Source organism: Otolemur garnettii, unplaced genomic scaffold, assembly GCF_000181295.1.
Source record: "Otolemur garnettii isolate 467f Iridium unplaced genomic scaffold, OtoGar3 scaffold00051, whole genome shotgun sequence".
NCBI classification, from domain to species: Eukaryota; Metazoa; Chordata; class Mammalia; order Primates; family Galagidae; genus Otolemur; species Otolemur garnettii.
This window is the reverse complement of record NW_003852446.1, coordinates 9,094,326-9,109,323: the sequence shown is the minus strand read 5'-3', so window position 1 is coordinate 9,109,323 and position 14,998 is coordinate 9,094,326. Positions and strand designations below refer to the sequence as shown.

The 14,998-nt window shown below is 40.8% G+C and overlaps 1 protein-coding gene across 2 annotated transcripts in view; it reads left to right on the top strand.

The window, feature by feature from the left end:
* Nucleotides 1–14,998, top strand: part of ACOT9 (acyl-CoA thioesterase 9) — a 47,236-nt gene that overhangs the window by 30,526 nt on the left and 1,712 nt on the right. For both annotated transcript variants that reach the window (XM_003791911.3, XM_023514361.1), the window contains 9 exons: nt 1,812–1,895; nt 2,268–2,371; nt 9,003–9,076; nt 12,826–12,893; nt 13,381–13,492; nt 13,668–13,758; nt 13,936–14,021; nt 14,423–14,510; nt 14,665–14,815. In XM_003791911.3, coding sequence (XP_003791959.1) covers nt 1,812–1,895; nt 2,268–2,371; nt 9,003–9,076; nt 12,826–12,893; nt 13,381–13,492; nt 13,668–13,758; nt 13,936–14,021; nt 14,423–14,510; nt 14,665–14,815 — 858 coding nt within the window. The remainder of the gene's footprint in view (nt 1–1,811; nt 1,896–2,267; nt 2,372–9,002; nt 9,077–12,825; nt 12,894–13,380; nt 13,493–13,667; nt 13,759–13,935; nt 14,022–14,422; nt 14,511–14,664; nt 14,816–14,998) is intronic.

Here is a 14,998-nt window from a genome sequence, read left to right as displayed (position 1 = left end):
TGGGTAGAGTGCCATGGCATCACAGCTCACAGCAACCTCCAACTCCTGGGCTCAAGTGAGTCTCCTGCCTCAGCCTCCCAAGTAGCTGGGACCATAGGTGCCTGCCACAATCCCCAGCTATTTTTTGGTTGTAGCCGTCATTGTTGTTTGGTGGCCGGGCTGGATTTGAACCAGCCACCTTAGGTGTATGTGGCTGGCGCCTTGGCCGCTTGAGCCACAGGCGCCAAGCTACCCTTCTTGATTTTCAGCACTCTACTGTGGCTACCTTGCCTACTCTTATCTGATGACTTTTGCACTGAACTGTTGAGAAAGGGTCTGAAGAAGGACTCTGATAACTTTTTTTTTTTGGATTCAGGATCTCTTTACCCTAGGCTAGAGTGAGAGTGCAGTGGCGCCATCATAGTTCACTGCAGCCTCAAACTCCTGGGTTCAGGCGATCCTTTTGCCACAGCTTTCTGGGACTATAGGCACATGCTACCATAACCAACTAATTTTTCATTCTTTCTTTTGTAGAGATGGAGGTCTTGCTGGATTGCTGAGGCTGGTCTCAAATTCTTAGACTCAAGCAATTCTCTTGTGTTGGCCTTCTGGTGCTAGGATTATGGGGTGTGAGTCACTGCACCCAGCCTAATAATTTTTAAAATACAGACAGAAGTCCATTGTTAGTTTTATACCTAGCAACTTTTTTCTTTTCTTTTTTTTGAGACAGAGCCTCAAGCTGTCACCCTGGGTAGAGTGTTGTGGCATCACAGCTCACAGCAACCTCCAAATCCCTGGGCTTAAGCGATTCTCTTGCGTCAGCTTCCCAAGTAGCTGGGACTACAGGTGCCCACCACAACGCCCAGCTATTTTTTGGTTGTAGTTGTCATTGTTGTTTGGCAGGCCCGGGCTGGATTTGAACCTGCCAGCTCTGGTATATGTGGCTGGTGCCTTAGCCACTTGAGCTACAGGCACTGAGGCCCCCCCCCCACTTTTTTTTTTAAGACAGAGTCTCACTATATCACCTTTGGTAGAGCGACCTGGTGTCACAGCTCACAGCAACCTCCAACTCTTGGGCTTAAGCAGTAGGAATTCTCTTGCCTCAGGCTGCCAAGTAGCTGGGACTACAGAGGTCCACCCCAACACCTGGCTATTTTTTGTTTGTTTGTTTTGTTGCCATTGTTGTTAAGCAGGCCCAGGCCTGGTTTGAACCCACCAGCCCCTGTGCATGTGACTGACGCCCTAACCATTGAGCCACAGGTGCTGAGCCATTAGCTACTTCTTTTTCCAGATTAAGTTAACCCAGGGAAAAATTCTTATTGGCCTTTTAAAGATCATATACAGATGTTTAGATTTATATATTTGACTTTGGTTTACTTAGATATCCATATATAAACTCCCTGCCACTTCCCTCTTTTTTCCTCATTGCCTCCTGTTGCTGGTCAGTCCCTTTCACCTGCTCATTTGATTCTGTTCCTTCCATTTGTTTCTTCAGGGAACTGAGTTAGCACTTATGCTTTTTCCTCATATCTAAGCCTTTTTTCACCCTCACTTTCCCCTCAAGTTAGAAACATATTCAAGGTTCTTCCATCTTAAAATGAAAAATAGGTAAAATCTTCTTTTTTTATAATAGTCTCAAAATTCTTTCTCCCTTATTTCATAGCCAATGTTCAGACTTTTATAAGTGTTCTTAGGGTAAGATCGTGAGTGGACTATGAGGGGTTAAGTCTTCACAACAAGATAAGACTTCTTATGGATTTTAGGAAGAGAATTGTAAATGTTGAGAAATAATTTTGCTTTCCTTTATTTGGTTCTTTCCTCTTTTCCTACAGTTCTTATTTGTTACATGCACACCAAAATTCATTCAGTTGAGATGTCTCCTTTATCAATAGTAACAGCCCTGGTGGACAAGATTGGTAAGTGTTATCATTTTCTATGCCTACTTGGAATTCTTAGTAATTACAAGATATTGAGATTGTAGGAAATACTCTCCTTTTATGGGGAATTTTAAGATATATAGGTATATGAAGATGTCTAGAGTGCTATATACTAGGGTATTTATTATAATTAGGAAGAAGGGTTTTGCATGATTTCAGTTTTATTTTTAATATTCTTTGTATTGTCTACATTTAAAAGAAAATATGTATTTCTTTTGCATGTCAAAAAGTTATTTTAGTTTGAAGAAATAAATGTAGTAGAATTTTCCATAATTTCAAATGAAATTGTTCATGCACAGTACAGAAAATTTGAGGTATGATTGGGACTCTGATTAATTTTCTGTTTTACAGATTTGTGTAAGAAAAGCTTAAGCCCAGAACAGGACATTAAGTTCAGTGGCCACGTTAGCTGGGTTGGGAAGACATCCATGGAGGTGAAGATGCAAATGTTCCAGGTATATAGGTGCTTAAAGACTGTCCACTGTTCAAATGTAACCAACAAGTCTCAGTGCAAGAAAAGGTTATTTACCTGCTTATCCATAGGGAGGTATATTGTTCACTGCTTCTAGAAAAATAATTGAGACCTGATGTCACACAGGTGGAGGGTTGTTAATATCTTCCTCCTGAACAAAGACTGACATATTTTGTGTTAACATTTTGTATTATTACTTTCTAATCACATACAGCTCCATGTTAAGGAGCTTATTTCTAGTTCTGCCCAGGAGAACTTCTCAAAAGTCTAAGTTATGGTAGGCATGAATGGGATTGATCCCTGTTAGTTTCCTTAAGGCTGTGGTACAATTGGCCCCTGTATCTATGGGTTCTGCATCTGCAGATTCAACCAACCATGGATTGAAAATATTTATGAAAAAGCCAATAAAAATAACAATGTAACAATAAAAATACAAATAAAACAATATAGTATAACAGCTATTTACATAGCACTTAGATTGCAGTAGGTATTTTAAATATAGTAGAACCTCCATAGCTGACCACCTACCTTCACTCACCACCTCCTTAAGTTGACCTAATTTTCAGAGACTGAACATGTACCACATGTATGTATCAGTACAGTAGGCCTAGTTCCTTATGTTGACCACCTTGGTATATTGACCAGTTTGTTACAGTTCCTTGGGTGGTCAACTTACAGAGGTTCTACTGTAATCTATAGATGATTTAAAGCAGCGGTTCTCAACCTGTGTGTTGCGATCCCTTTGTAACAATGAAAATACATCACAGCATTAGGAAGGTTGAGAAATATAGGAGGATATATAGATGATGGGGAAATAACTATGCCATTTTAAATAAAGGGCTTGAGATCTGTGGAATTTAGTATTTGTGAGAGGTCTTGGAACCAATCACCCATGAATACTGAGGGGACAATGTACCACAAAGTACCACAAACTGATAGCTTTAAAACAGCAGAAATTTATTATCTCACAGTTTGAAGACTAGAAGGTGTGTGAGCAGAGCCATGCTCCCTGTGAAAGCTGTAAGAGGAACCCGTCCTTGTCTCTTCTTCACTTCTGGTGGTTTGCCTGCAGTCCTTGGTGCTCCTTGCCTGGCAGCTACAGCACTTCATTCAGTCTCTGCCTCTGTTATTACATGGTGTTCTCTCATGTGTCTCTGTCTCTGTGTTTCTTCTTTTCTCATTAGGACACTAATCATATTGGATTAAGGGCCCACCCTACTTCAGTATGACCTCATCTTAACTAATTATGTCTGCAACGACCCTATTTCCAAATAAAGTCATATTCACAGGTATGGGGGTTAGGATTTCCACATCTTTTTGCGGGACACAAATTCAACACTTAACTGATTTGGACTATTGCAGCAGTTAGGAACAGCCCTTCTAATAAGCAAAACTCAGACTACTGTTACAAATGGAGACATTTGACAAGAAAAAGTACCTCAAAGAGAATAACAGCAGAGAATCAAATAGTTTAGAGTATGGCTACGATTCCATTGTGGAAAAGTTACTTAACCCTTTGATTGTGGAACACTCAGAAATGAAACATGCCAACAGGCAGCATTCACAGCAGATGAACATCTTTGAATACATATGTTTTGTAGTCAAAAGGTTAAGAATAACTTATTTAATTATGCCAGGGTATTCAGCAGATGTTATTCAGATGCATTTTTTTCTGTTATGGAATTATGAAGCATTTCACTTTTTGGTTAAAGAAATTTCATACTCTCAGAAAAAGTCTGAAGCTGCCTCTGTAAGAAATTATTTGTCAAAATGGGTAAGTATTTTTTTTTATTTAATACTGTATTTAAGTGATGGAATCTTTGAACTCTCATGTTGATGTAACTGACAGTAATACAGTTTTTAAAACAAAACAGTTGCTAGGATGCTCATCTGATTTGTCCACACTCTTTTTAAAAATATGCTTGGTTAATTTCTAGCCTACTTGGTACCATGTGCAGCAGGTTTCTGGCATAGAACCTTCTTTCTAGAGAATCGTCAGTAAATAGATTAAAAAAGACATACAGGAATTACTGAAAGAGAGGGCCAAAATTGATATTAGACAAGTAAACACTTTTGTTTTAAATTTGCATTTCTCACTGGTCTTTTGACTAATAACTCAAGACTTGAGTGATCCTTTCGATCCCTGACAGGTGATACAGGGAGTGATAAGAGCTCTGCCCCTGGTTTGGGTAGATTCTAATCCCAGCTTTAATGCTTATTAAGCCATGTGACTACTTACCTTTTCTGAGCCTCTTGTTTTCTCAAGTATAATATGAAAATAGTAACAGTGTTATGTTATCTGGTTGTGATAAGGAGAAATGAGGGGCAGAAAGCCCACTCACGTGAGGAATCTGGTATAGTGCTTCTCACATAGTAACCACTGTTGCCAATAATATTAATTTATTAATACTACTGAGTTGGTTACAAATCTTTATTCTAGGCTTGACCTTCACACCCACCTTTCTGGATGTTCATTATATTTCTCCACTTAGATGTGCTGCTGCTATTTCAAGTTCAAGTACGTTCCAAGCTAAATGCATCAGATCCTGATCCTTCTCCAGCCTCCCCTTTGCCAGCCTCCTGTTTCCCTTCAACTTCAAACCTTTGAGACAGCTTTAATTTTTCCCTTTCCTATGTAGCCTTTTGCCAAGTCTTGCAAATTCATCACACATCAACTTATCAGAATCCTTTTGTTCCCATCCCCTTGGCTCTATGTTTTATTCAAGTCCTTGCTGCCTCTTGAGTGCCTTAACTGTATTTTAATTAATCATCCTTCCTCTCATCCTCTCTCTGTTAATTTTACATATATATATATAGAGAGAGAGACAGAGTCTCACTTTACCACCCTTGGTAGGGTTCCGTGCGATCACAGCTCATAGCAACCTCCAGCTCCTGGGCTTAGGCAATTCTTTTGCCTCAGCCTCCTGAGTAGCTGGGACTACAGGCACTTGCCACAACTGGCTATTTTTTGTTATAGTTTGGCTGGGGCTGGGTTCAAACCCACCACCCTTGGTATATGGGGCCAGTGCCCTACCCATTGGACCTCAGACACCACCCAGTTTTACATATTTTTAGCAGATAAATTTTCCAATGCTGATCTTGGAAAATGGTAATTTGTTATCTGTGGATTAAAGTCTAAACTGTTTGACTAATTTTAGGTGCTCCATAAACTAGCTCTAACCTGCCTTTCTAATGATATTCCCATTGACTTACCATTTAGAGTTCACAGCTAGACACTGAGCATCATAAGAATAGGGAATTTTTGTTTTGAGACAGGGTCTCAAGCTGTTACCCTAGGTAGAGTGCTGTGACATTACAGCTCACAGCAACCTCCAACTCTTGGCCTTAAGCGATTCTCTTGCGTCAGCTTCCCAAGTAGCTGGGACTACAGGTGCCTGCCACAATGCTCAGCTATTTTTCTGTTGCAGTTGTCATTGTTGCTTTACCTGGCCCAAGCCAGATTCAAACCTGCCAGCCTCGGTGTAGGTGGAGCCACCAGAATAGGGAATTTTTTATTCTGGCATTCCTAGTGCTTGGCACTAGTAAGTATTTATTATAATAAGCTGGTTTAAATAAAAATAAGTAATGAAAGTATAAAATCTGAAGTGCTCCAAAATCTGAGACTTTTTTTTTTTTTTGTCAAGACAGAGTTCTACCCTGTGCCCCTGAGCAGAGTGCAATGGCGTCATAACTCACTACAACATCAGACTCAGGCTGTGGGCATCCTGCTGCCTCAGTCTCTGAAGCCACTGGGATTATAGGCTCTTGCCATGGTACCTGGCTGGGTTTTTCAATTTTTTTCATGAGTCAGGGTCTCGCTCTCACTCAGACAAGTCTCCAACTCCTGAGCTCAAGTAATCCTCCTGCCTCAGCTGCCCACAGTGCTGGGATTAGAGGCATGAGCCTGGCAAATCTGAGACCTTTTGAGCACTGACCTGAAGCTGAAGAGGAAATGCTCATTGGAATATTTTGGATTTTGGGTTTTCAGATTTAGGATGCTCAACTGGTAAAGAGTCAATAGAAATATACCCAAATAAGAAAACATCTGAAATCTGAAAACACTTAATGATCATAAGCATTGTGTAGGGGGATACTCAACCTGTAGTGGAGTGAATATCATTGCTTATGCTTCCTTTGCCTGAAATTCCTTGGGGTCTGTCTTAGTGCATTTTCATTCCTTCCCCCTGTGCTTCAGGGTTAATTCTGGCCCGACCACTTCCCTGATCCTTCCAGCTTATAGTACCCGTTCCTTCCCCGGGATTCCTTCCTTGGTATTGTGTCTCTGACCCTCTCTCCTCATACCTACTACTCTTTGTCCTCCAGAGCTTTATATGAACATATCTTTTCTCTTCCACTAGACTGTGCTCCTCAATAACAGGACCTGGGTTTAAATCACCTAGCCTACTTCCTGACATCCATTCATTTAACATTCATATAGCAATTATTTATTGAGCACCTATTTTGTGCTAGGCTTATGGTAGTGAGCAAAACTAAGTTCCGTTCTCTTGGAGTTTGCATTCTAGTAGTGCTCAAGAATTACCTGTCTCATTTGTTCATTGGTAAACATTGATCAGGTGTCTGCTGTCTGCCAGTCTTCATGCTAAGTTCTGGTATACAAATGTGAAGAAAATGGTCTTTGTCTTTAGGGAGCTCATGGTGCAGCAGAGAGACAGCCACATAAATAAATGATTGTGACATAGCATATTATTATATGGTATTTCTCAACACAGATGCTACTGATATTTTATGTGGGAAAATTCTTTGTTTGGCAGGCCTGTTCCCTGCAGAGTGAGGTTCCACCCCCCCACCCCACCCCCGTGCCTCAAGTCATGTGACAAACAAAACCACCCCTACACTTTTGCACATACTTCCTACAGGAGTGGTATTTACCTCTCTTATTAATACATTGAGAACCATTGTTAAGGGAGGATTTTTTTTTTCCATTAAAGTAGCTGAATGAAGGAGGGAATGATGAACTTGGCCTGGGAAATAGGGATAGGTCAGGGGAGGGGAGGATAATCTTAAAGTGTAAGGCTGCTGGAGGCGGCGCCTGTGGCTCAAGGAGTAGGGCACTGGCCCTATACCAGGGTGATGGGTTCAAACCCAGCCCGGCCAAAACTGCAAAGCAAAAAACAAAAAACAAAAAAAAAAAGAAAAGAAAAAGAGTAAGGCTGCTGAGGAGGGCATCAGGCCAAGGCACTGATGAGAGGTGATCAACAGCTTGCTATATCCCAGTGTGTTAGCTGTGGCTAGAGAAAAAGGTGCAGGTATGAGGGCAGTATTTGCTGGACAACTGGAAAGAAATCCTGGGCTCTGTCATGGAGGGATTTATATGCCATGCTAACAGGAAGAAAGGTAGAACTAGTGAAAGGTTTGAATAGGTGAGTGGCATGAGATGGATGAGACTGTCTCCACAGTTGAGGGGGAAGGCAGTAAGGGCTGAACAGGTAGTGATCAGGCTTGTATCATCTGTTGAGGAGGGAACTGAATATACCTTCAGGCTGTAAATTCTGTCACTACTTTATGATATGACTTTCCTGGAAATAGAAACTTCTAGGGGAGAAAGAAATACCTTAAAAGTTCAGACACGGGTGCATGGTAAATATAGGTTGAGTGTCTCTTATCCAAAATGCTTGGGATGGGAAGTATTCCTGATTTCAGAATACTTGCATCATGTTTACTGATTAAGCATTCTTTTTTTTTTTTTTTTTGAGACAGAGTCTTACTTTATCTCCCTCAGTAGAGCGCTGTGGCATCACCGCTGACAGCAACCTATAACTCCTGGGCTTAGGCGATTCTCTTGCCTCAGTCTCCCAAGTAGCTGGGACTATAGGTGCCCACCAGAATGCCCGGCTGTTTTTTTGTTGCAGTTTGGCCGGGGCTGGCTTCAAACCCTCCACCCTTAGTATATGGGGCCCACATCCTACCCACTGAGCCATAGGTGCCACCCTGATTCAGTGTTATTAATCCAAAAATTTTTGAATATAAGGGCAATCAAAAACTTTCAGATTTTGAAAAAAATAAAAAGCAAACAAAATTTTGGAATATTTTGGATTTTTGGATTAGAGATATTCAACCTATGTTTTACTTAATCCATAGAATCATTTCTGATTTTCTCCCTTCCTGAGAGCTCCTGTGTTCAGCTAAGGAGGCATAAACATGTGCTGGTAATGTTGGCATGTTACATTTCCCTGAAAATACTAGTGTTCATGAGCATAGCAGGTGATCCATTTGGGTAGACATGCCCTTGGGAGGTCAGCTGACCCTGAAGGAAGCCTGGGTTCTGTAGGATATGGGCAAGTTAAATGCGATGATGCCCTCTGTGACTCTTGCCCATCCCAGCATATCTTGCACAGTGCACTGTTTGGGTTTTGAGGTGTCTTACTCCTCGGCTAGACCACAGGCTCCTTGGTCATCCTGCCATTCCCAGAACCTAGTGCTGTGCCTGGCTCAGGGTAGGCCTTCAGCAGATGTTGGTTAATGAGTGCACTTCTCCCCTTTTTCCAATTTCAGACTTTTTCAAAACATGCATGCTGCTTGTTCGAATTGCAGTAGGTCTATCCAGTGAATGAATGCATTTCTCATATCTGGCATTTTCTTTTCTTGTTCTTTAGTTGCATGGTGATGAATTTTGTCCTGTTTTGGATGCAACATTTGTAATGGTGGCTCGCGATTCTGAAAATAAAGGGTAATTGCTGTTTTTTTGTAATTATTTTGAAGAATTTCAAAGGTACGTAATACTGGAGAGATTATAATGTCTATGTACTTGTCACCTGGACTTAACATTTTTAATTGTAATAACATTTTTTCCATTTTTTTTGTTTCATCTGTTTTTTTTTTTTCTTTAAAGAAAATTTATAGTATCTTGGCTTGGCACCTGTAACACAGTGGTTATGGCACTGGCCACATGCAATACACTGAGGCTGGAGGGTTCAAACTGGCCCGGGCCAGCTAAAACAATGACAATTGCAACAACAACAACAATAAAATAGCTGGGCATTGTGGTGGGTGCCTGTAGTCTCAGCTACTTGGGAGACTGAGGCAAGAGAATCGCTTAAGCCCAAGAGTTTGAGGTTGCTGTAAGCTGTGACTCCAAGGCACTCTACCCAGGGTGATAGCTTGAGACTCTGTCTCAAAAAAAAAGAAAAAGAAAGAAAATTTATAATATCTTAAAGCAAATCCCATACATAATGACATTTTATGCTTAAATACTTTAACGTAGGCATCTTTTTAAAAATGAAGATACTCTCTTAAATAACTATATTACCATTATTATACCTAAAAAATAATTCCTTAACATATTCTAGTGTTCAGTTCATGTCTGATTTTCCCCCAAATATATTTTGAATGATTTAAGTCAGGATCCAAATAAGGTACACATTGGCCAGATGTAGTGGTTCAGGCCTATAGTGCTGCCACTTTGGGAGGCTGAGGAAGGAGGATTGCTTGAGGCCAGAAATTCAAGACCAGCCTGAGCAACATTGTGAGACTCTGCCTCTACAAAAAATTAAAAAATTAGCTGGGTACAGTGACAGGTGCCTGTAGCCCCAGCAACTCAGGAGGCTGAGGTGGGAAGATTGCTTGAGCCCAGGAGTTTGAAGTTGCTGTGAGTTGTGAGGACACTACTGCACTCCATCTCTGGCAAAAGAGCAAGACCCCATTTCAAAAACAAACACTTAACCAGGGTGAGCCCAGTGGCTTATGCCTGTAATCCTAGCATTCTGGGAGGCCAAAGTTGATACCTGCTCTCAGGAGTTTTAAGACGAGCCTGAGCAAGAGTGAGACCCCATCTCTAAAACTAGCCAGGTATTGTGGAGGGTGCCTGTATTCTCAGCTACTTGGGAGGCTGAGGCAAGAGGACTGCTTGAGCCCTGGAGTGTGCGGTTGCTGTGAGCTATGACTCCACAGTACTCTACCAAGTGCGACAAAGTGAGACTCTGTCTCAAAAAAACAAAACAAAACCCAAAACAAAAACAAAACCCAAAATAAAACCAAAAATCTAACCAAGCAAATAAACCAAAAAGCCCCAAATAAGAACCACATATTACATTTGATTTTTATGTCTCTTAAGTCTTATTTTTTGCTAACAGTTTTATTGAGATATAATTCACATACTATAAAATTGACCCAATAAAGTGTACAATATAATAACTTTTAATATATTCAGAGTTGTACAGTCTCCTACATGTGTTTTTTTTTTTTTTTTTGAGACAGCATCTCACTCAATCACCCTGGGTAGAGTGCCATGGCGTCACAGCTTGCAGCAACCTCAAACCGTTGGACTCAAGCAATCCTCTTGCCTCAGTCTCCTGAGTAGCTGGGACTACAGGCTCCCGCTACTATACCCACCTAGTTTTTCTATTTTTAGTAGAGATTGGGTCTCACTCTTGCTCAGGCTGGTCTCAAACTCCTGAGCTCAGGTAATCCACCTGCCTCGGCCTCTCAGAGTACTAGCATTATAGGTGTGAACCACCATGCTTGGCCTATTTAGATGTTTTCAGAATAACGAGTTGGTTCACTAGCTACCAATGACATGAATAGATGATTGATTTTAATGTGTTTCATGTTTATATCTGAGTCATGGCACCAAGAACGTGTATATTAAATGTATTTCAGTAAATTATAGTCATTATTCTTCCTGATGCTCAAGATGTCATCTTTTGTCAGTGGGGACACCTCTAAGCTGGCAACTGTGGCATTTCCACCCATCTCTGTTAGTCTTTGATACCTTCTCTCTCTCTGGTGCAACATAATGTAACTTGGACTTATCTTATACATTTCCTACCCTGGGCTTGGAATCTGCCATTACTCTGAGGAGTCTTACTGTTCCTTTCCCTGGGAACTGATACTTATACACCAAAATCTGGGCACTGGAATGGTGTATTGTTGTAAGTTTGTCATTGTTTCTAGGTCTTTTCAGTGGACAGAGCCAGGATGTATGTTAAAAAAATAAAAAGATCCATTAGTTTATATGGTGATTTATTATGGTCATCCAAGACAGATTTAACCATACAGACTTTAACTTATTTGACTTTATTCTTTTTTTTTTTTTTTTTTGAGACAGAGCCTCAAGCTGTCCTCCTGGGTAGAGTGCCATGGCATCACGCTCACAGCAACCTCCAACTCCTGGGCTCAAGCGAGTCTCCTGCCTCCGCCTCCCAAGTAGCTGGGACTACAGGCGCCCGCCACAACGCCCGGCTATTTTTTGGTTGCAGCCATCATTGTTGTTTGGCGGGTCCGGGCTGGGGATTAGAACCCGCCACCTTAGGTGTACGTGGCTGGCGCCTTAGCTGGTTGAGCTATAGGCGCTGAGCCGACTTTATTCTTTTTATGTTAAATTGAATTCTTGGGCTCGGTGCCTGTACCTCAAGTGGCTAGGGCGCCAGCCACATATGCCAGAGCTGGCAGGTTCGAATCCAGCCCGGGCCTGCCAAACAACAATGACAACTACAACCAAAAAATAGCCAGGCATTGTGTGGACACCTGTAGTCCCAGCTACTTGGGAGGCTGAGGTAAGAGAATCGCTTAAGCCCAGGAGTTGGAGGTTGCTGTGAACTGCGATGCCATGGCACTCTACCCAGGGTGACAGCTTGAGGCTCTTGTCTCAAAAAAAAAATTGAATTCTTGGTTCCTAACAAAAGTTACACCAGAGGCATCTAAAATGAAAGTATCTCATTATAGGGGCGGGGCGGGAAGGAATGTTACAAGCTTGACCTTAGTACAAGATGGAGTTTAGAAACCTATGGGAAATCTTGTTTGTAGAAATTTGACTTAGGAGTCTATAAATATGCACATTCACTGTCTTTTAAGACATTAACATTTTTTTTTGAAACAGTATCTTATTCTGTTGCCAGGGTAGAGTGCCCTGGCATCATAGCTCATAGCAACCTCAAGCTCTTGGGCTCAAGTGATCTTCTTGCCTCAGCCTCCCAAGTAGCTGGGACTACAGGTACCCACCACAAGGCCTGGCTAGTTTTTCTGTTTTTAGTAGAGGTGGGGTCTGACTCTTGCCAAGGGTGATCTCAAACTCCTGAGCGTAAAGGATCCTCCTACCTCAGCTTCCCAGAGTGCTAGGATTAAAAGTCATGAGCCACTGCACCTGGCCTAAGACATTTTTGAAGAGTCCAAGGAAATTGTCTTGTAGAATGTTCTGCAACCTGAATTTGACTGTTTCTTTATGGTTAGAACATGTGGCAGGTTAAACATGTGGCAAGCAGCAGTATCCTCTTTATAATGTGAACTTTGTGGTGTATAGGTAAGTCCGTAACCAGAAGACGCGAATTGTTCCCATGTTCATGTGTAAGGCAGGCAGTAAGCCTTACCCAAAATGAACAGCAGAAGACTTTAAAACTAGCAGGTAATTGTTCATCTTCAAGTTCTTTTTAGATAATGGCACATCTTAACTTAAACTGTATTCTTGTCTTCTCTTCTCTTTAGGCCGGCATTTGTAAATCCACTCATCCTTGAAAGCCCAGAGGAAGAAGAGCTCTTTAGACAAGGAGAATGTACATTAATTTGTTTATAATAATAAGAGAAAATTGAAAAGTACATTAATTATGCTGCACAGTAGATTAATTAAGATCATATATGGACTCTTCATACCACTTAATGTCTTAGTCATACCAAGATTTTATTGAAATTAAAATTTTTTTTTGTCCTTTGGAGTCCATATTTTAAACAGTTTTATTGATCAGACAGTATTTATTAAGTGAAGTAATTTGTTTCCTCAGTTTTAATGAAATGGGAAATGCATCTTAATGGGGTCACTGCCATTCGGGATTCTAGATCAGGATAATAAGTGGTCTCTTACTGAGCTGATATAATTTTCATCTGAAAGGCCTATTGTAGCCTTCTCTTGGATATTTATAAAATTTTTGGTGGTATTTGAAATCTTGAAATACTACCTTTGTAGGATCCAAGGCACCCCAGGTCAGGGTCACTTGTGTATAATGTGATTTCCTAATCATTGCTCCTTATTCTCCCATGTTCCAGTGAACAAGGGGAGAAGAATTGCCCTCAGTTCCACATCATTACTGAAAATGGCTCCCAGCGCGGAGGAGAGGACCACTATACATGAGATGTTTCTTAGTACACTAGATCCAAAGTAAGTTAGGATGGTGATGCTTGGGATGCTTTCCCAAGTTGGGAAAGCATTTAGACCTTGGCCTTCTCCAGAGCCACATCTGCCTGCGTGTTTTGGGTGTTATTTGCAAATGTTTTTACTTTTCAGGAGTGAAACCATGGCATTAACAGGGTCTCATAAATCTCCATTTGTACAGGACTATAAGTTTTCAGAGTCGAATTTTGCCCCCTAATGCAGTGTGGATGGAGAATTCAAAACTGAAGAGCTTGGAAATTTGCCACCCTCAGGTATTATAATTCAGTGAGAAATTTTCTGAATAGGATAGCGTGCATTCATAATATTTGTCCAAGATTTGACATACCCTTGAAATGACTTTTGTTACAGAACATTGCTAATTCCTTTGTTCCGTATATGAGAGTGGCCATAAGTTTGTATTGATTAATGATTTATTTTACATCCTGTAGGAGCGGAACATTTTCAATCGCATCTTTGGTGGTTTCCTTATGAGGAAAGCATATGAACTTGCTTGGGCTACTGCGTGTAGCTTTGGGTGAGTTAGATTTAAGGCATTCTTAACTTTTGAGAAGCACTTTATACCATACTACTCCACTGAAATGAAGCATTTTGAATCAGCCTGTATGTGTTTGGGAATATGTTATTTTTAAATATATACTACATTGATACCAGCTGGGTTTGGTCTTCATTTTAGAAGTCTGATGCTTTTTCTAAGTTAGCACATTAAAGAACTACTGAGAAAATACAGTGGTAGTGTAGGGAAATATATATACTAGTTTTTGTTCTGTTCTGATCATAGTGGTGTCTCTTACCATTCCTTACTGCTATAATCATTTCCCCCTTCTCAGAGTTTATTTTTGTTCATTTTTATTTTGCTTCAGCTGGTCGTTAGGGAAAAAATTTAGATCATCTAAATTTTGAAATTTTCCCCAATAGTGGTTCGCGACCATTTGTGGTGGCAGTGGATGACATCATGTTTCAGAAACCTGTTGAAATTGGCTCATTGCTCTTTCTTTCTTCACAGGTAGGTGTGTGATGAAAGATTAAATTCAATTTTGTTGCCATTTTGACTTCAAAGAGAAGTTTCTATATCTTAAAGACACTGTTTCTTTTATGATTGCCTTTTTTCCTCTAATATAGTCTACAATTGACTAACTATAGTGTCTATAATCTATTAGGTTTGCTTTACTCAGAACAATTACATTCAAGTCAGAGTACACAGTGAAGTGGCCTCTCTTCAGAAAAAAGAGCATACAACCACCAATGTCTTTCATTTCACGTTCATGTCGGAAAAAGAAGTGCCCTTGGTTTTTCCCAGAACATATGGAGGTGAGCTATGATTATTGCTTGTCCCTAATGAAGGGAAGAACTTTATTTATTTATTTGAGACAGAGTCTCACTTTGTCACCCTCGGTATGGTGCTGTGGTGTCACAGCTCATAGCAACCTCAAACTCTTGGGCTTAAGCGATTCTCTTGCCTCAGCCTCCCAAGTAGCTGGGACTACAGGCACC